At 40.8% G+C, this 17,265-nt stretch overlaps 1 protein-coding gene across 8 annotated transcripts in view; it reads right to left on the reverse strand.

Annotated features, from left to right (window-relative positions):
- PDE4B (phosphodiesterase 4B) overlaps window positions 1-17,265 on the reverse strand; it is a 366,632-nt gene that overhangs the window by 334,021 nt on the left and 15,346 nt on the right. For 2 of the 8 annotated variants that reach the window (XM_039484818.1, XM_039484817.1), the window contains exon 2: window positions 15,682-15,944. The exons of 5 other annotated variants lie outside the window; for them this stretch is intronic. In XM_039484818.1, the coding sequence (XP_039340752.1) occupies window positions 15,682-15,858 (177 nt within the window). In that variant the 5' untranslated portion in view covers window positions 15,859-15,944. Of the gene's footprint in view, window positions 1-11,998; window positions 12,099-15,681; window positions 15,945-17,265 lie in introns of those variants that run through there. One more of the 8 variants, XM_039484825.1, reaches the window with a different exon arrangement.

Raw genomic sequence — 17,265 nt, forward strand, 5'->3', positions numbered from 1 at the left:
TCAGTACAACAAAACAACAATTATATTTTGGTCACCGTTGGTGAGCATGGCACTGTTCAAGCCAAACATGACGACAGTCCCCATCCAAAAGTGCTTATAGTCTAAAGAAACAGAAAAGGCAGCATGCTCTGGGCATTGGCTTGATTTTAATATTGCTGTAATAAACTCTTGTGGGAATTGCAGGAGGGTTAATAATACTTCACAATTGTCAAATTAGAGTATTGACTGTTTTGATATATCCCTTTTCAAGCTTGCTTTAAAACTTATACATTATAACTGACAGACTAAGAGTCTATATACCAGAGTTGTTGTTTCAAGCAGTCAGGCATTTGTGTAAAGGAATAAAATTGTACAGTTGTCATCATCTACTGGTAGATTAATCCAATGCTTCCTTTCAAAATGGAGTTTTAAATAAACAGCAGGACATATATTAAGAAAAAAAACTGTCAAATGATGGGGCACAATGCAGAGGCAAACTGAGAATTTAAGGGAAACATATCAGCTCACATTATTACTAGTTAAATTATCCTTTGTTAACACCCAGCCTTAACTTCCATTAAGAGGTTCCTTACTGTGATTTCACAAAGGTTAACAGGATTGCAAAGACTCATCTTTTCTTTGGCAACCTAATTATTAAAACTGAGAATAACAAAGTTAATCTATTCCCAGAATTCCTGTAACTCTTTGATCTCTAGCAGAAGGTACAATTATACTGTCATTGGTCTTCATCTGCTTCAATTATGATCGGAAAAATCAATACTAATTTGAACATAATATTACATTGCATTCTGTCAGTGGGCTTAATCTTCTCTGCAGAGCTACAATGAAACACATAAGCAATTTTGTTTCCAGTATTACCACTAGGAAAATATGACCATGTTTTACCTAGGAGACTTTCAGGCACAGATACAAATAATCTGGGTGGAGGAAACTTGCAAAAAAACCCAACACTTTCCATTTTCTTCAATACGTTAATGATTTTTTAAATCTTATATTTGTAAAACAGATCGCCTGGTCAAAAGTAAATCATATTTTTAAAAATCAGTTTTAACATACACAAAGGATGCAGTTTAATAGTCTTACATACCATTGTGTTCAAGATTTCCAAGAGAATTACTTGGGAAAGAGAAGCATACTATTAAACCAGGCAATTTATACTCTCTTCCTCTGTGTGCAACCAACTAGCACAGGCTTCCCATTCTCCCATGTAGAGCCAAAAAGCGTACAGTGAGCAAAGCACTGTTATCAATTATGTGTTTAAAAAGGAAAAACTATGCTTATTTAGGAATATTTTAAAAAAAGGGGGGGGGATGGGAAATGCATTGAGTTTCATAGCCTGCCTTTGTTTGTTAGAAGTCTCTTCATAGTCCATGTGAGAGCATCACAAAAAAAGTAATTGCATAATTCAGCAAGCCTGGCTAGTCTCTGCCGATAACACCATGGACTGGAACAACTCAAGTGTTCCAGGTCAGACAGGATTGAATTACATTGACCAAGCTGTGTGAGGAAGTGTGCTCCATGCCAGCTCATGTAGCCCTTTGAGCAAGTTTCTCCAAATGAAAGATTAAATCATTGGCTTGAGCTAACTATTTTTTTTTTAAACAGAAAAAGTGACATTGTTAAAGTCTTCAAAAGTGTTGTATTTGCACTCCGTCTGTTTAGGCAGGATTTTTCTCTACTGTACAGTGGGAGGACACAATCTCCTGAATAGATACCCAAGCAAACAGTCCTATTATTTTTGGGCCCAACCCTGTCAGGCTTTGCTAAAGCTGAGTAGTATCTTAGTCTATTATAGTCCCATTGTTTTCAGATGGTATTTTTTTTTAAAACAATGGAGCTATTTGTAGAGCAAGGTACTATTCTCCTGTGTGGAAGGGAAGCACAACCAGACATACATTTACCAAGAAAGAGCACCCCCTAACATTACCATAGTTCCAAAATGTTTGTTCAATAACGAGTTCTTAAAACTTCCAATTTTTCTTCCTTTGAAGAAGATATGTTCCTTTACTTAGAAAGAAAACTGGCAAAAAGAAAAGGTAAAAATATGACATGAGAATTGGAGGAGATTCACAGGAATGTGTGTCTGAAGAAGACTACTTTTGGAGCACATCCTTGAAGTCACTATACCTGAAAGACACCCACTGAAGTCAATGGGAATTTTACTGTATAAGGCCTGCAGAAGCAAATCCAAAGCAGTTAGAAAGTGCACTGATATTATAGTGAGTAGTGCCACAGACATTCCTGAAAACTAAAATAACTTTCAGAACTTGGGCACCCCTCAAAAACATCACTGCTAGTAAAGTCAGCACAGATAACCTTTCAGTCTAAGGAAGGACGTACGTCCCCTTAAGAATGTTTTTTGACTCAATCCTACATTCCTTGCATTCAGGCAAAAATCCCATAGAAATCAATAGAAGTTTTGCTTGAGTAAGGGCTATACCACCGGGACACTTTCTTGGTACTGTTCCATATATCTAATAAACCAAGAAGCACGTTAAGGCAAGGAAAGGCTTTCGTTTATGTATGGAAAAATAGAACTCTAGTTTTAATTGAAGCTGCAAGGTGGTATACCACGTCAGAGTGGCCTTTGCTCATGCTCAGACCCTTATGATCTCATCAAATTCCCTACAGAGGTTGTGGAATCTCAGTCATTGGAGGTTTTTAAGAGCAGGTTAGACAAACACCTGTCAGCAATGGTCTTGTTATTACTTAGTCCTGCCTTGAGTGCAGAGGACTGCACTAGATGACCTACTGAGGTCCCTTCCAGTCCTACACTTCTATGATTTTATGTCCAAGGTGTACAAAAATTGTGTATGCCATGGAGGTATTGTCTGACGAATAGCTTTTACTTCCTGGTACTGATGCAGTTCCATTGGCCCATTAAATAAACTGCTTCAATACTGACTGAGAGACCTGGTATTTTGTCTTTCTCGCCACTTGAAAAAGATGTAAGAAATATCTAAAAAGAGGAAAGGCAAGTAACACACAGTTTCAAGACAAACAGCTCCTGCTCTTCATCTCATCACTCACCTGTTGCCTCCGCTCACCAGGAACGAGAGGTCTATAGTTGACCGATCCTGCTTTCATACACAGGGGGTACTACATGTTGCCCTTAGTACTAAATCCAGTCTTGTGCTCAAGAAATGGGCGGGGAAAGGACATCTCCATATCTCAACAGTCTTCAGCTATGTTAGGTACTGTTATAAAGAGGACGATGATCAATTATTTTCCATGTCTACTGAAGGTAGGACAAGAAGTAATGGTCTTAATCAGCAGTAAGGGAGATTTGGAGTAGATATTAGGAAAAATGTTCTAAATAGAAGAGCAATTAAGCTCTGGAATAGGCTTCCAAGTGGGGGACTAGAGTTTTTAAAAAAACAGGTTGGACAAACATCTGTCAGGGATGGTCTACGTTTACTTGGTTCTTCTCAGGCTATGTCTGCACTACCACTTATGTCAGAAGAACTTATGCCGCTCAGGGGTGTGAATATTCCACATAAGTTGGAGGGAAAGCTTCTCCTGCTGACATAGCTGCCGCTACTCGTTGAGTGTGGATTAATTATGTTGACAGGAGAGCTCTCTCCCGTCGGCATAGGAGGGGCTACACAAGAGATCTTATAGCGGCGCAGCTGCATTGATATGGCTGTGCCACTGTAAGCTCTCTAGTGTAGACAGAGTGCGGGGGGCTGGACTTGATGACTTCTTGAGATCCCTTCTAGCCCTACATTTCACTGATAGTTGTAAAATGAGTGCTAAGAAGTACACCATGACCTCAGACAGAGCACGATCTATGGACTAAAGGCTCTATAAATCTATTTATGCTCACTAAAGATTATTTCCCTACAACTTGGCCTGCCTGACACATAATAGAACACTCTGGATTTGTTTTTCAGGGTCACAGATGGATATAGACTTCCAAGGGGAGCAGTGGAGGCAAAAGACATATCTGGCTTCAAGACTAAGCTTGATAAATTTATGGAGGGGATGGTATGATAGCCTAATTTTGGCAATTAATTGATCTTTGACTGTTAGCGGTAAATATGCCCAATGGCCTGTGATGGGACACTAGATAGGGTGGGATCTGAGTTACTATAGAGAATTCTCTCTTATGTGTCTGCCTGGTCAGTCTTGCCCACATGCTCAAGGTTTAGCTGATCGCCATATTTGGGGTTAGGAAGGAATTTTCCTCCAGGGCAGATTGGCAGAGGCCCTGGGAGTTTTTCGCCTTCCTCTGCAGCATAGGGCATGGGTCACTTGCTGGAGGATTTTCTGCACCTTGAAGTCTTTAAACCACAGTTGAGGACTTCAATAGCTCAGACATAGGTCAGGGGGTTGTTACAGGAGTGGGTGGGTGAGATTCCGTGGCCTGCATTGTGCAGGAGGTCAGACTAGAAGATCATAATGGTTCTTTCTGACCTTAAAGTCTATGAGTCTACACAGAAGTAGCTATTAACACAGATGTAGGCATAATCCTCAACATCACTTTACACAACCATGCATTCAAAACTACTCAGTATAAACTGGAAAATATACTTGGTTTTTCATTCAAAAGGTGGCTGCATTTCAGTGGTGGGTAAATTGTTTCCACAGCCATTTCATTTTGGGCTCTAAGCTCACATCTCAACACCTGTCTATATATGATCACCAAATAGTATCAAAAAGCTGAGAACACTTTTCACCCACAGCTCTCTACAAATTAGCTCCATTTTATAGTGGGAACACTGAAGCAGAGAAAGAGATTAAGTGACTTGCCCAAAGGTCACACAGCAGGTCAGTGGCAGATCTGGGAATAAAAGTAGGGAATCAGCTATGCACACTGTTGTGCAAGGGTATCCAAAATAAAAGTACAAGGGTATAAACATATAAAGCCAGGAAAGAAAACTTCTTAAAACATACCCCTCTTCATAGTTGTCAGTTGTTTTTTTTTAAGGAGTAATCACAGTCTGAGGTTTCAAAAATATAACTGTCTTCCATTTGAAATCAAGTAGATACAAGCTGTCTAAGATGATGGTTGTCAGGAGGCTTCAACTCCATTTCAAAACTCATGACTCAGAGCATTTCACAATACTCCCACTAGCAGGATAAGTGATTCATTAGAAGATTCTGCCGTTCAGAAATTTCCCTTTTCCTACAGGAATCTACAGCAGCTAAGATTTAAACTGTACAATCTCTCACTTGGGTTTTGGCGTATTAAAGTGAGATGTTATTGGGTAAATGCAGAATGCTGAAATCACAATCCCGAGTTATCTTAATTATCGCATACTAATAAACCTCTCGCTATGAAGCAGTCTGTTTATTCCTAAAAGGCCATTAAAATTGACAAATCCAAAATTTTGTCCACCTGGGCTTCCTATCTCATCTGTTTGCAAAGACTATTTAAATTGGCCGAGCCCCCCTGGTATGGGGAAGGATGGCCATGAGAAGCATACAGAGCCTCTGGCATCTGACAGAGATGGGAAAGGAGGGGGCACAAAGAGACCCTGCCATGGTAGAGAAGCGGGGAATGGTGGGGAAGAAGGAATGAGGAGTACATACAGCACCTGCCATGGGGAAAGAGGGAAGAATGAAGGATTCCACCATGGTACTTTTACAGCAGCGCCAAGCTCCATTTAAAGTCAGGTGGTCTGCTTGTGTCAAGCACCTTGCAGGACTAAGGCCTAAGAAACCAGCTTGAACAACATGCTTCTTTCCAGAAAGTACTATTTTACATCCTACACTATCCCCTGAGGTTGTGAATCATAACCACCATAATTAGTATATGAGGTTTGTTTTCAATGTGCAATGAAAATAGGATTATTTCTTAAAACCCCATATCATTAGAGAAACAGAGGAAACTAGCAAAAAGCAATTAAGGTGACCTTGCATTTGCAATCCAGCAAACAGTGCTGGATCAATGACCATCATCATCAGAGCTCTGTTATACAGAAATTAAAAACAGCTGCAATGATACTGCCACAAGGTCTAAATGTCAATAAAAAAATAATCTCAGTACTAGAGAGCAGAAAAATGAAAACAGTGACAGAATGTAATTAATTAAAATAAGAAATTTTTAGTAAAATATAAAAATTGTATATTGTTTTCATTGGAAAAAAAATCTTACTAAACTGGCTGCTTCTGCCATTCTTAATACTGGAGATGTTCTTAATTAGCCATGGGAAAGAGCATCGCCATCAAAACATTTCATTCCAAATACATTCTTACATTTTTTATTTGGAATGAGCAAGTTATATCAAGAGTTTTAGACAGAGTCTAAGCCAGCACTTCTTACTCAGACAAACTCCAGTGAAAGATCATGTAATTATGAGGCAAGTGTCATCTTTAGGAACCGTGTGCTCCCTCTTTTAGACAAAAACAGTGCTACTGCTTTTCTTAGTTCTAGTAAATATCTTCCCTTCAAATTCTGACATTTTATTTACTACAAGCAAAAGACAGACTTACATTACTCTGGATTTAAGCTCGACAGTATCTGTCATTTCAACCAAAAATACTTATGGGAACATTGTAGTTTTCTCAAAAAAAACAAAAACTCTTACAATAGACGGAGATGGTAGAACCATCTATTAAGGTTGCTCAACATTTCCCATTACTTATAACTTTGCAAAAATTTAACCCTTAAATCTGAAATTTGCCAGGTGTCTGCTTGGGATTTTTTTATTTTGTTGTTTGTTTGTTTTAAATTTCAGCCAGTTCAGCTATTTCAGAGAACGAGCTTAGTGAAGATACATCGTTTTTGCCACTTTCTTTGAGAAGCTCTAGTGTCTGCCCACTTTGGAGCAGAGACTCGAAATATGGTTGGGAGGTGGCCTTTATATCAAGAATGTGCTTTCCCCCATCCCTGTGAAAATCTTGGCCAAATTTGGCCGAGTTAGAAGACTCTGAAAAACTGCAGTTCACATATATGTAGCAGAAACTTGATAGATCTTCAAATCTCCAAAGATTACTTTGGCACTGAGTATGCTCCAGTCTGGAGCTGAGCAGGATTTTCTCTGCAGTTGCAGCTGCAGGAAATGCTGGAGCCAGGCACCAAACAGAAGGGATGTAAGCTGTCTTTCCTATTCTCTCAATGTCCAGGCAGCGTGGAGGATGAAACTGCCTGATTTGAATTCAGAGGGCACAGGAGCTGAACCAGGGGTTTTGGGGATTCTGATATATGCTGGGCAAGGAGAGTGGAACCAGGAGCTAGATAAAAGGAGACTGAGAACTGGGAGGGTGACAAAGGATTATTAATAGATTGTAAAGGCCAGAAGGGACCATTAGATCATCCAATCTGACTCCAGAGGACATTGGAACTAGCTAGGCAAGGAGGCGAAGATAAAAAGGGAACGGGAGGAGATTGGATAAGGAGCCCAGTTAATGACCACCTGTAAACATTTTGGTTTAAATGACTTGCCTATCATATAGCATCTTTATGGCAGAGGCAGGGTTAGAATCCAGTCCTCCATGGTGTCATTTAATTGCCTTAACCAAAAAGACAATCATTTATCTTTCTGCAGTCCCCTGCCTCCTTCACTACACACTTCCCAACTTCTGCCAAAAAAAACCTGAGTAAACTGAAGGAGGAAAAAAAAGGTTCCATCAGGTGGATCTACGCTGGTGAACCATGTGGCGGTAGTCATGTGAGAACCTTCAGATCCACAGTATCCAGACTGCTCCTACTTGAGCTAACAAAGTAATTGACAGCAACAGTGGGTTGTAATCCTCTGTGTGGGCTTGCCACTAGAAGGAGAGGAGGCACATTTTGGCAGTGAATTTCACAGCTGTTTACTGACAGAAGAGGGAGGCTGAGAGGCATGAATCCTACACTAAGTTCTCAGGGGAGTGTGTTCTATTGGTTACAGACTCTTCTGGTCTTGCCCCACCGAGACTAACCCCTCCATTTTGTCCTTGGTTAGCCTCTCCTCCCCCTGGCACCTTGGTTTCTCTTCTCAGCCCCAGTTCCTCACCTTCCCCATTTCCTCAGCCCCAGTCTTCCCATGGTTGTCTCCTCCATCTCCTCATTGCTGCATGCATGCCAGCAAGGGGAAAACTGAGACCACAGGTTGATGTAGAGGTAGAGAGGTGGAGAGAGAGACCTTGCTCTCCATTCCCCAGTGACACAGCTGTCCCAATCTTCCAGGAAGAACAATAGCTGGGAAAATCCTGCTCAGCCCTGTTACCCTCTAGACTGGAGCATGCTCAGTGCAGATGGAATCTTCACAGAATGTAACTGTCCAACGCCAATAAATCTACTGAGTCTGAGTGAACTCCGATTTTTAGAGGGATGTCAAAAACTACATCTGTGACACCAAGGCAACCCCCCACCAAATTTCAATTACTTGCTCCAAAGCATGGAGATACTAAAGTTTCTCAATGAAAAGGTTGTAAGAATTTTCTTTTAGCCTGGGCAAAATATTTTCCCCTCAACCTCATTCTCAGAAAAGGCTGAACCACTTTTGTTGAAATTTTCAAAGAAAAAAAAATCCACCCTGGGGAAGACACCTGGTATGGAAACTTCAGCCTAAGTGATCCAAGTCTGGCAAAGTTATAAAAGCAATTGAAAACAGGGTCTTATGGGATGTGTCAGGCAATCTTAACTATAGGCATTGCTACCTGCGCCAGCTATAATTAAATACATATATTATGTCAAATAAGATCTTTGGCATTGCTAAAGTGAGACATATCAAGTAATATTGGTTTTTTTATTAAAATTTAAAGATGATACAGAAAAAAAGCAGCATCTTTACCTTTGTTATGATGAAGCAACTATATTACCGGTATTTTAAATTAACTTTTTAGAGGGATTGACATTGGCCTCAAATGCTGAAGTTCTAGTAGCTGTACCTTTTGTACAGAAACTCCATTTTCAGGCAATTATCACCATGGTAATCCTTCATACTAATCTTACCTTTGGGGGGGAAATATGGCACTGCTTGTTCCAATACAGAAAAGTCAAAACAACAGCATGTGGCAGAAATAAAGTGATCTCTTTATCCCAGGAGACAGCCTACAAAATGCTAGGAATTACAAAGATGGCACAATATTTCTGTAAGGCTTCTCTGTTTGTTTCTCTGATGCACTGCTGTTCAGGCACAGGAATGTGCATCTTTGCCTGAGCAGGGAAGTAGAATTTTCTTCTGGGCAACTGAAATGCCAGATTTCAAAAGGAGGGAAAAGTAAGGGAATTGGAGAATTTTGAATGGTCTGTGCGCCTCATAGGTATGCAATAGAAAAGTAACCCTTTACACATAGGAGGCCTGGTCTTGCTGATGGCATGATGTCAGTGAGGAAGCTTCCATTGTTTTCAACAGATGCAAGATTGAGCCCAGGCATGCATCAGAAACACTGTCCATTGTACCAAAAGTGTGGGAATAGGGACTGAGGGGGAAGAGAATGAGAGTACACTCAGGCTTCTCCAAAAGTCTCAAGTTCCATGTCATCTGTGTATGGGGACTATTACTTCATTGCATGCTTGAGCAATTACTGTAATTGCCATGGAAACATTCTCCTCACTCCACACACACTCAGACACCCCTTTGTAGAATGGAAAAATCCTCAAACCCACTAATTTTTATAACTATTAAAAGCAACTGGAGAATTTAGCCACACAACTCCCATTGAAACTAATGGAAGCAGTGCATCTAAATGTCCCAGGCAGTTTTGAAAATCTTAACCTCAGTTTCTGAAAGCAACGTATATAAATAATTTTAAGAATCTATAAATAGCCCTATGTCAGGCAGAAGATTGTTTTAACTGAATTACAACCTACTACACACACACACACACACACACCCCACAATGGCAAAGGATAGTCCTGCCTGAAGCCAGAGAGGACTTCTTGTGAATGTAGTGCAAGTTGGTGGCTGTACTGGAGAAAATACTTGGACTAGAGAGCAAGACGAGATGCTACTGAGAATCAGAAAGGCTGAGGAGTTCCTAGACAGCCAGGTTCAGGAAACACCAGTTCAAGGAAGAAAGGAGCTGGCAATAAAGGAGTCAGAGAGGAGGCCTGGCAGTTCATAATGACCAAAGGCAAAGAGTTCAAGGTGGCATCCTACACCGCTGGAGAAAGACAAGGTGGCCATGAGAGAGAAAAGAACAAGGAAGAATTTCACACAACTAGAAGTTTACAAAAGATATTAGGTCCTCAACATGTAAACTGAAGAAGAGAATTCTCAAGATCCAGCCAAAGAAATGGAGAGATGTACACCTGTCGACAGCAGCTCAACCCAACCATAAGAAAATCAAGCTTGTCCACAAAGAGTTCTCCAAGCATCCAAGGAAAACAGACTATCTTTGTGAAGATTCAATACTCAGGGGAATCATAAGAGCATTCTGCAAAAGACAGGCAGATGGTGTGCTCCCTTCCCAGAGTGAAGACATGAGCCATCACTCTAAGACTGGTTTTGAAGTTGATGTGAAAGGATGCACTGCTGATGGTTCATATCAGCATTAATAACACTGTGCCACGGGATATCTCACAGATAGTTGATCACTTCAGGGAACTCCGAAGCATGCTGAAGAGAAGTGTCCAAGTGATCTTCTCAAAGATTCTTCCTGTCCCACAAGCAGAGACAGACAGGAAGTGAACCACTGGCTAGATAACTGGTGCAGGATGGAGGGTTTCCGTTTTGTGGACCATCAGTCCCACCTTCTAGTGGGCTGTATAGTTTGGATGTCCTCTACTTCAGTTGGAGGGGGACCCAATCTGGGTAAACTAATAACAAAAGGGAAGGATAAAACCAAGGAAGTTATGATCACTCTGCACAAAATCAAGATGTTGAGAACAAAATTAATCAAGGAACTAAAGGACTTGAAGTTGCCTATACACCAGTGCCAGGAGCCTATGCAACATACCAGAGGAACTGGAATTGCTCATCCATGAGCATAAATTTGATCTAGTTAGTATTACTAAAACCTAGTGGGATGATAGCCCTGATTGTAAGGTTAAAATCAATGGTTATTATAATCTATTTAGGAAGGATTGAGTGGGCAAAATGGGAGGAGTGGCACCAACAAGATGGACACAAGTTGGTGTCTGCTACAGACCACCAAATCACACTAGGGAACACAATGACTGTCTCCTTAAGCACTTACCTATAATGTGTAGGGCGGGGAAAGCATGATAATGGGGTACTTCAATTTGTGTGACATTCTGGAGGTCTCATGCTGCCAGTACTAAAACATACTTGGAATTTCTAAATATTCTAAAAGTTGCACCCTTCTCCCCAAAATTGGGGCACTTAAAGTCACTAGTAACGTTTGAAAATTTAGGTCTAAATTTTCTGAAGTCTAAGTTTATAAAATAAAAGGGTTAAATTCTTAATGACTACACATGATGATGTACTGGAGACTGGAAAAAAGAACCCACCAGCCACAGGGTGCAAAAAAACAACATGTAAATAATCTATAGATCACAGCAGGACTCATTATGGATGCAGACACCAAGGAAGCCTGACCCAGGTACCCTCAGAAGGAAAAGAATATTTGAAAAGAATCTTTCTTAGAAACAAAATATTTAGAAACCTTAATGTAAAAAGAATCTGATAATTTCACAGTACATTAAAATACAACACTACATTTTTCCTAATACATGAAGAATAAATGTAGTTGAATGTAACTAATTGCTACTGACCACATGTAAGCATATCCAAGAAAGAGATCAAATGAGTCAAAATATAATGTTAGGCCAAAAAATATTTTTTTTTTAAAAGCAAATTGTATCACATATAGATTCTGAAAAATTGTTATATTACCATTCTGCAGAGACTATAGGTAATCATGCACCACAAGACAATAAGGAAATGTTTTGGAATTCCTACCTTTCATGATTACCTTGGTGAAAAGCTGAACAGCAGGTGTGTTTCAGTGATACAACAATTATATTCATTAACTAGTTGGGTTTTACAACAAAGGATTACTCTCTGGATACCCAAAGGAAGATGTCAACAACTTCAATCTTACAATGTAGGTATAATGCAGAAAAAAAAATGTGCATTAGTGTCTCACTTTATTTTATTACCAGCACTTTATTAGTCAAAGAATTCCACTTTGCATCAGTAACAGATACTCAAAAAATTTCCTTGTGGCCCCTAACGCAGTTGTACATTCATCCATAATTTCTGCGCAGATGTGGACTTATTTTCCATGAGAGTAATAAGCATTTCTGTTGGACAGATGGAGCAACGTGTCATCATACTAGCCTTTAATTACTAATGGTTGAAATGTGAAATTTGGATAACAAATTGAAGTATTTGGATAGGTCTCAATTTTATTCACAATGAACACTTGTTTATATTGGGAGAATATTACACAACCATGGCAGTTTAGTTAGAGATGGCACAAGACTAGGAAAGCTGATAATCAAGCCAGAGTTTTAAAATGCACTCTAAAGAGCTTATTGGACTATGATTGTCCACACTTTGCACAGTTTTAGTACCATTAGACTTTCACTTGTTTAAGAATTTAAAAAACAAAATCACCAAATTCTTACTTAAAATTAAGATACAAACCTTTTCAAAATTCATACTTTCGGCCAAGTAAAATGTAACAAACAATTAATCACAGTCGAAATATTCTAAGAGGATAGTAAATTATTACTCCAAGGTTTATATCATGTTGCTGTGGTACTAACTGATTCATTGTAGCTTAGTTGTTCCAAATGTGGAAGCTATATCACGAAAATCACCACACAAAACCACTCTTTCAAAAGGTTAATGACTAAATTCTGAACCCAGAATTACAAATTACCAGTTGGCAATGCTAACCAACATCCAAATACAACAGGCAAAAAAGTACAGTGAGTGAGTGAGTGATCTATGCTAGTTGCAGCCTTGTTTTCCTGAAAAATGCTCTGTGCACATAATTTAAAAAAATAAATAAAAACCAACCCCAGCCTTCCACACACACCTTTTTAAAAAGAAACTTAGTTGAAGAAAGTTATGCATCAATTTTTTTCTTAACTGGAAACAGAGTTAAAACCATGTGCCTCTGAAAATGCACACAAGATGAGGGGAAAAAAGAGCCTGAAAGTTCTGTGGTTTGAAAGCTACAGAAATCTCAACAGCTCCTCCCCACCTAGAGGAGGATGCTGGGGATGTGGTCCTATTGTCCTAGAGTGCAAGAATCCATAGCTCCATCACTGCACTTCCTGGGGCATTTGTTCAGAAAGTCACTACTCTGTCTGGCAGCTGCTACCACCGCTGCTTACCTTGACTGAGCTCTACCCACCAGCTCCAAGGTGGGTAGAAGACATCAAGTGGGAGTACATGCTGCAATGATAAGCATTAATTTGTTTGCAGATTTCTACCTGGAAAACCACTCATTTTATTGCAAACATAAACTTTTGCTGCTGGTCCATCGGTCTGTCCCTCTCCAGCCTGACAAGTCTTTCCTAAACTTGAAGAGCGACATCACCATGCAACGTTCATAAAGAAGAACTTCCCTGGGCGTATATGCAGGCGATGGGGTGACAAGGCGAGGGCATGCAAAGTTGTCGCTGTCCCCCGCTCCACTGTTTTCAGAGCCTCTCCCCTACTTTAGGCTCACCTGTACCCTTCCACGCAGCACAGCTGACTGAAGCTTGCAGCCCATGCATTTTAAATGCAAGCATCTCAGTTGCTATAACAACTTAATGGATTTATTCCTGGTGTTATTAATTACCTCTGGTTTAGTCAATTCACATCATCATGTTCTTGAGGAGACACTATGAGGTATGTTCTCATCTCTTTTCAAAAGCATCTGCACTCAACTCCCACTGACATGAAAATGTTACCCACGTAAATCCCCATGCCTTGAGATAAGAACACACACATTTCTATTCTTTGAGAGCTGAGTGTATAAGGGAGTGAACATTTCTAAATCCTAACAAAGATTTCTATAATTGAATCGGTGAAGCATACACCTTCATTTCAGCTGCAACCTGGTCAAGAAGGCATTTGTAAGACATTTTAAATAGGGAGAAATCTCCTCAATGCATGTGACTACAAGACGAATTACAATTATTAAGAGTTATACTTGTCTGGCAGGGCCAGCTAGGTTATTAATGATACAGAGGTTCTGCAAGTGTCCTGAAGGAGGTCAGAAACTAACATTCCATCCAAAATTTTATGCTCTTAATTATTTTCCCAACGTAAATTAAATAATATTTGGGACAATCAAAATTCTACTCATGATGGTTTCTAATCTTCTTGCTGGAAAATTATGACAGTAAGAAACTAAAGGTCAAATCCTGAGCTCTTGATGCATATTTTACTCCTCCATTACTTGAGCAAAATGCATATTAACTGCAATGGCAATTTTTCCTGCATAAGGATAGGGTAAGAACTGGGCAAGAGACTGGAGCCAAATCCTACAGGAGAAAATCCTGTCCTTTCATCTGTGGGCCAGGAAGGGCCTCTGGAAGCAGAACTCTTAGGAGCATGTGGAGGAGGAAGAGTGAGGATACGGCTAGGCCAGCATTTCCCAGAGGGATTGTAAAGGAAGACTCAAGAATATTGCAGACAGGCAAACCTCCACTTTGAAAAATTGCGAGGAACACAAGAGGGACAGATCATCAGTCCCAGGCTCAGAAGAGTTGCAGTAGCTCTAGCTCACATCCCTTTCTCTCTCCTGTGAGGCCACTGGTCAGAGATAATGCCATCCAGCAGCACAGAGACAGAGGAAACAGCACATTAAGATGATGGGGGAAGCCAGAGGCCAGCTTCCTTCCTGATGGCTGCACACCAAGGAAGAAGGAAGTTCTGATTCCTCAATATGGGGGATTAGGGGGAGGAGGAAAAAGACACCTGCTAGCTCCCTCCCAATGAAGGGGACTAAAAGCAGTGTTGTGATGGGAAGAGACCTCCACTACCGAGCAGCAAATCAGCAGCACCAGCCTCCCCCATGGTTAGATATGCAACCCATGTGATTAGTCTGTCATCCAAATCCCATAATCCTTTACCTCTACAAGCATTCATGGGATATATGTTAGGCCACAATATAATTCTGTGGGATATGGACCACAAAAGGTTTAGAACTCAAGGGCTGGCTGTACGGGGTGTGTGCGCACCCCTTGCTAAAGAAATGATGGCCAGCTCTGCATGGACCACACCTGGAAGGGCTAGCAGGCAGGTCTGATTGGAGGGTGGGGGTGGGAGAAGGAAGAGGGGACTACTATACTGGAGCCCTGAGCCCTCATCTCCTTTCAAAAGTATCTGCAGTCACATCTCACTCTGACATGAAAATGTTACCCACATAAATCCCCATGCATTCGAGAGCTCAGAGAATAAGGGGGTGAACTTTTCTAAAATCTAATAAAGAGAGGGCTAGCAAATATGATGTACAAGGGCTCCAGGTTTCTCTGGATGAGCCTGCTAAACAGGCTGTCGTGTCTTTTACAGTAAGGATGCTCCAGTTGTTCCTCCTTTGCAAAAGCCACCAAAGCAATTCTACTAGTCTATTTCTCTTATTGCAGGGCCTTGATGGAAAGAGGGAGGATTCCTTCCCCTATCCCACCCTCATGCAGATATTTCCCAGCACTCAACTGAGCTACTTGGCCTTTGGAGCGGATTTGTGCCTAAACACAGAAGCTGATTATTCCAAACTATTGAAACAGAGGTTTTAAAAATCCTTAAGTACCTAACTTGTTACTAAAAATAAAATAAAAAAATCACAATGTAATTTTGATACAAGTCTCTTTTAAAAATTTGTCCCACTGCTACTTACTTTTAAAAAGGCTAGCTTGCAGCTGCTGGCCCACACAGGAAACAGCATGCTCCTGTAGTAGCCCATGGAGAGATTGTACTTCCTACAACAAAATATCTTCCCATCCACCACAACTTGCATCTGTTTGGATCCTCCTTTCCATAGCCTAGTGCAGAGGTGCAGCAGAGGCACAGCCATACTTCATTCAGAGTAATTTTTGCCTCCACAGGTGCATAGAGGGGGCTCTTTTGACTTTGCTTTTCAGAAATTCCAAAAATCTGATCCTAAAAGACACCATACAGAAGATAAAATCTTCCACTGAGGATAACATAAATCAGTAGGGTGATGGGAACAACATTACTAATAAACTGTTTATACTTACAGTGCAAAAAATGTGCACTATAATATAATCATTGAGAAGAATCAGTATTCATTAACACTAAAATTAGCAACAGCAGAAATTAAGTCACTCAGAATATTTGTTTCAAATTGCTAGTATCTGTGCTGAATACAAAGGCTCAAAATACTGTTTTTTCCAAAATTAATTCGTTATACAACCCCAACCAATGTCTTTTTTTTTTTTAAATCTTCCAAGGATTTTCAAAATATGGTTGCAACCACACAAGAATGTCCTAAAGAATAAATGGTACATCTTGCAATATGACTGCATTTCTCAACAGTATTAATTTTGGGGTCATTTGTTTGCTCTCAAAATACAATACCCTCTATGCACCTGTGGAGGGAAAAAGAACAAAAAACAAAAACAGGGCTGGTCTCCTCAGTCTCATTAGCTTTCATCAGCAGATCCCGGCTTTATATGGGACAGTAATAAAGTGGGAGGTGTGCCTTAAAGAGAATTTGTCATGTGCTGTGGAGCTACAGACTAACCCAGGAAACGGTCACCAAAAGGACACAAAAACATATATACATTTAAAATGGAAATAATAGGGATGATGGTCTATGTTGTGACTCTGAGGGTATGTCGACATGGGGATAAAAAAAACCCACAACTGGCCTGGGTCAGCTGACTTGGGCTCACTGGTCTTGGGCACCAGGGTTAAAAAAGTGCCATGTAGATCTTTGGGCTCGGACTGGAACCCGATCTCTGGGATGCTGCGAGAGTGGAGGGTCCCAGAGCTTGGGTGCCAGCCACAGAAATTTTTCAGTCCCACAGCCTGAGCCCACATGCCCAAGTCAGCTGACCTGGGCCAACTACAGCTGTGCCATCCATGTAGACATACTGTAAGAGACACAATGCAGAACTCGCAGCTCAGAGAGAGATGGGCGCTAAAGTTGCTTAACGCAACTGTATAATGATTTGCATTAGTCAAGTATATAAACTAGAGGGGGGGAATATAAAGGAGTTTGCTTTTTGTATGTGTCTCTGCTGAGGTGGCATTTCAGAACCAGGGCTGCCCAGAGGATTCAGGGGGCCTGGGGCAAAGCGGGGGAGCTGCGGCGCTTGTACTCACCCAGCAGCGGTCCGGGTCTTCGGTGGCATTTCGGTGGCGCTGGGCCCTTCAGTGCTGCAGAAGATGCAGGGAAACTGAAGGGTCCCCCACTGCCAAAATGCCACCAAAGACCCAGACCGCCACCGGGCCAGGG

Source organism: Mauremys reevesii, linkage group 8 (assembly GCF_016161935.1).
Source record: "Mauremys reevesii isolate NIE-2019 linkage group 8, ASM1616193v1, whole genome shotgun sequence".
NCBI lineage: Eukaryota > Metazoa > Chordata > Testudines > Geoemydidae > Mauremys > Mauremys reevesii.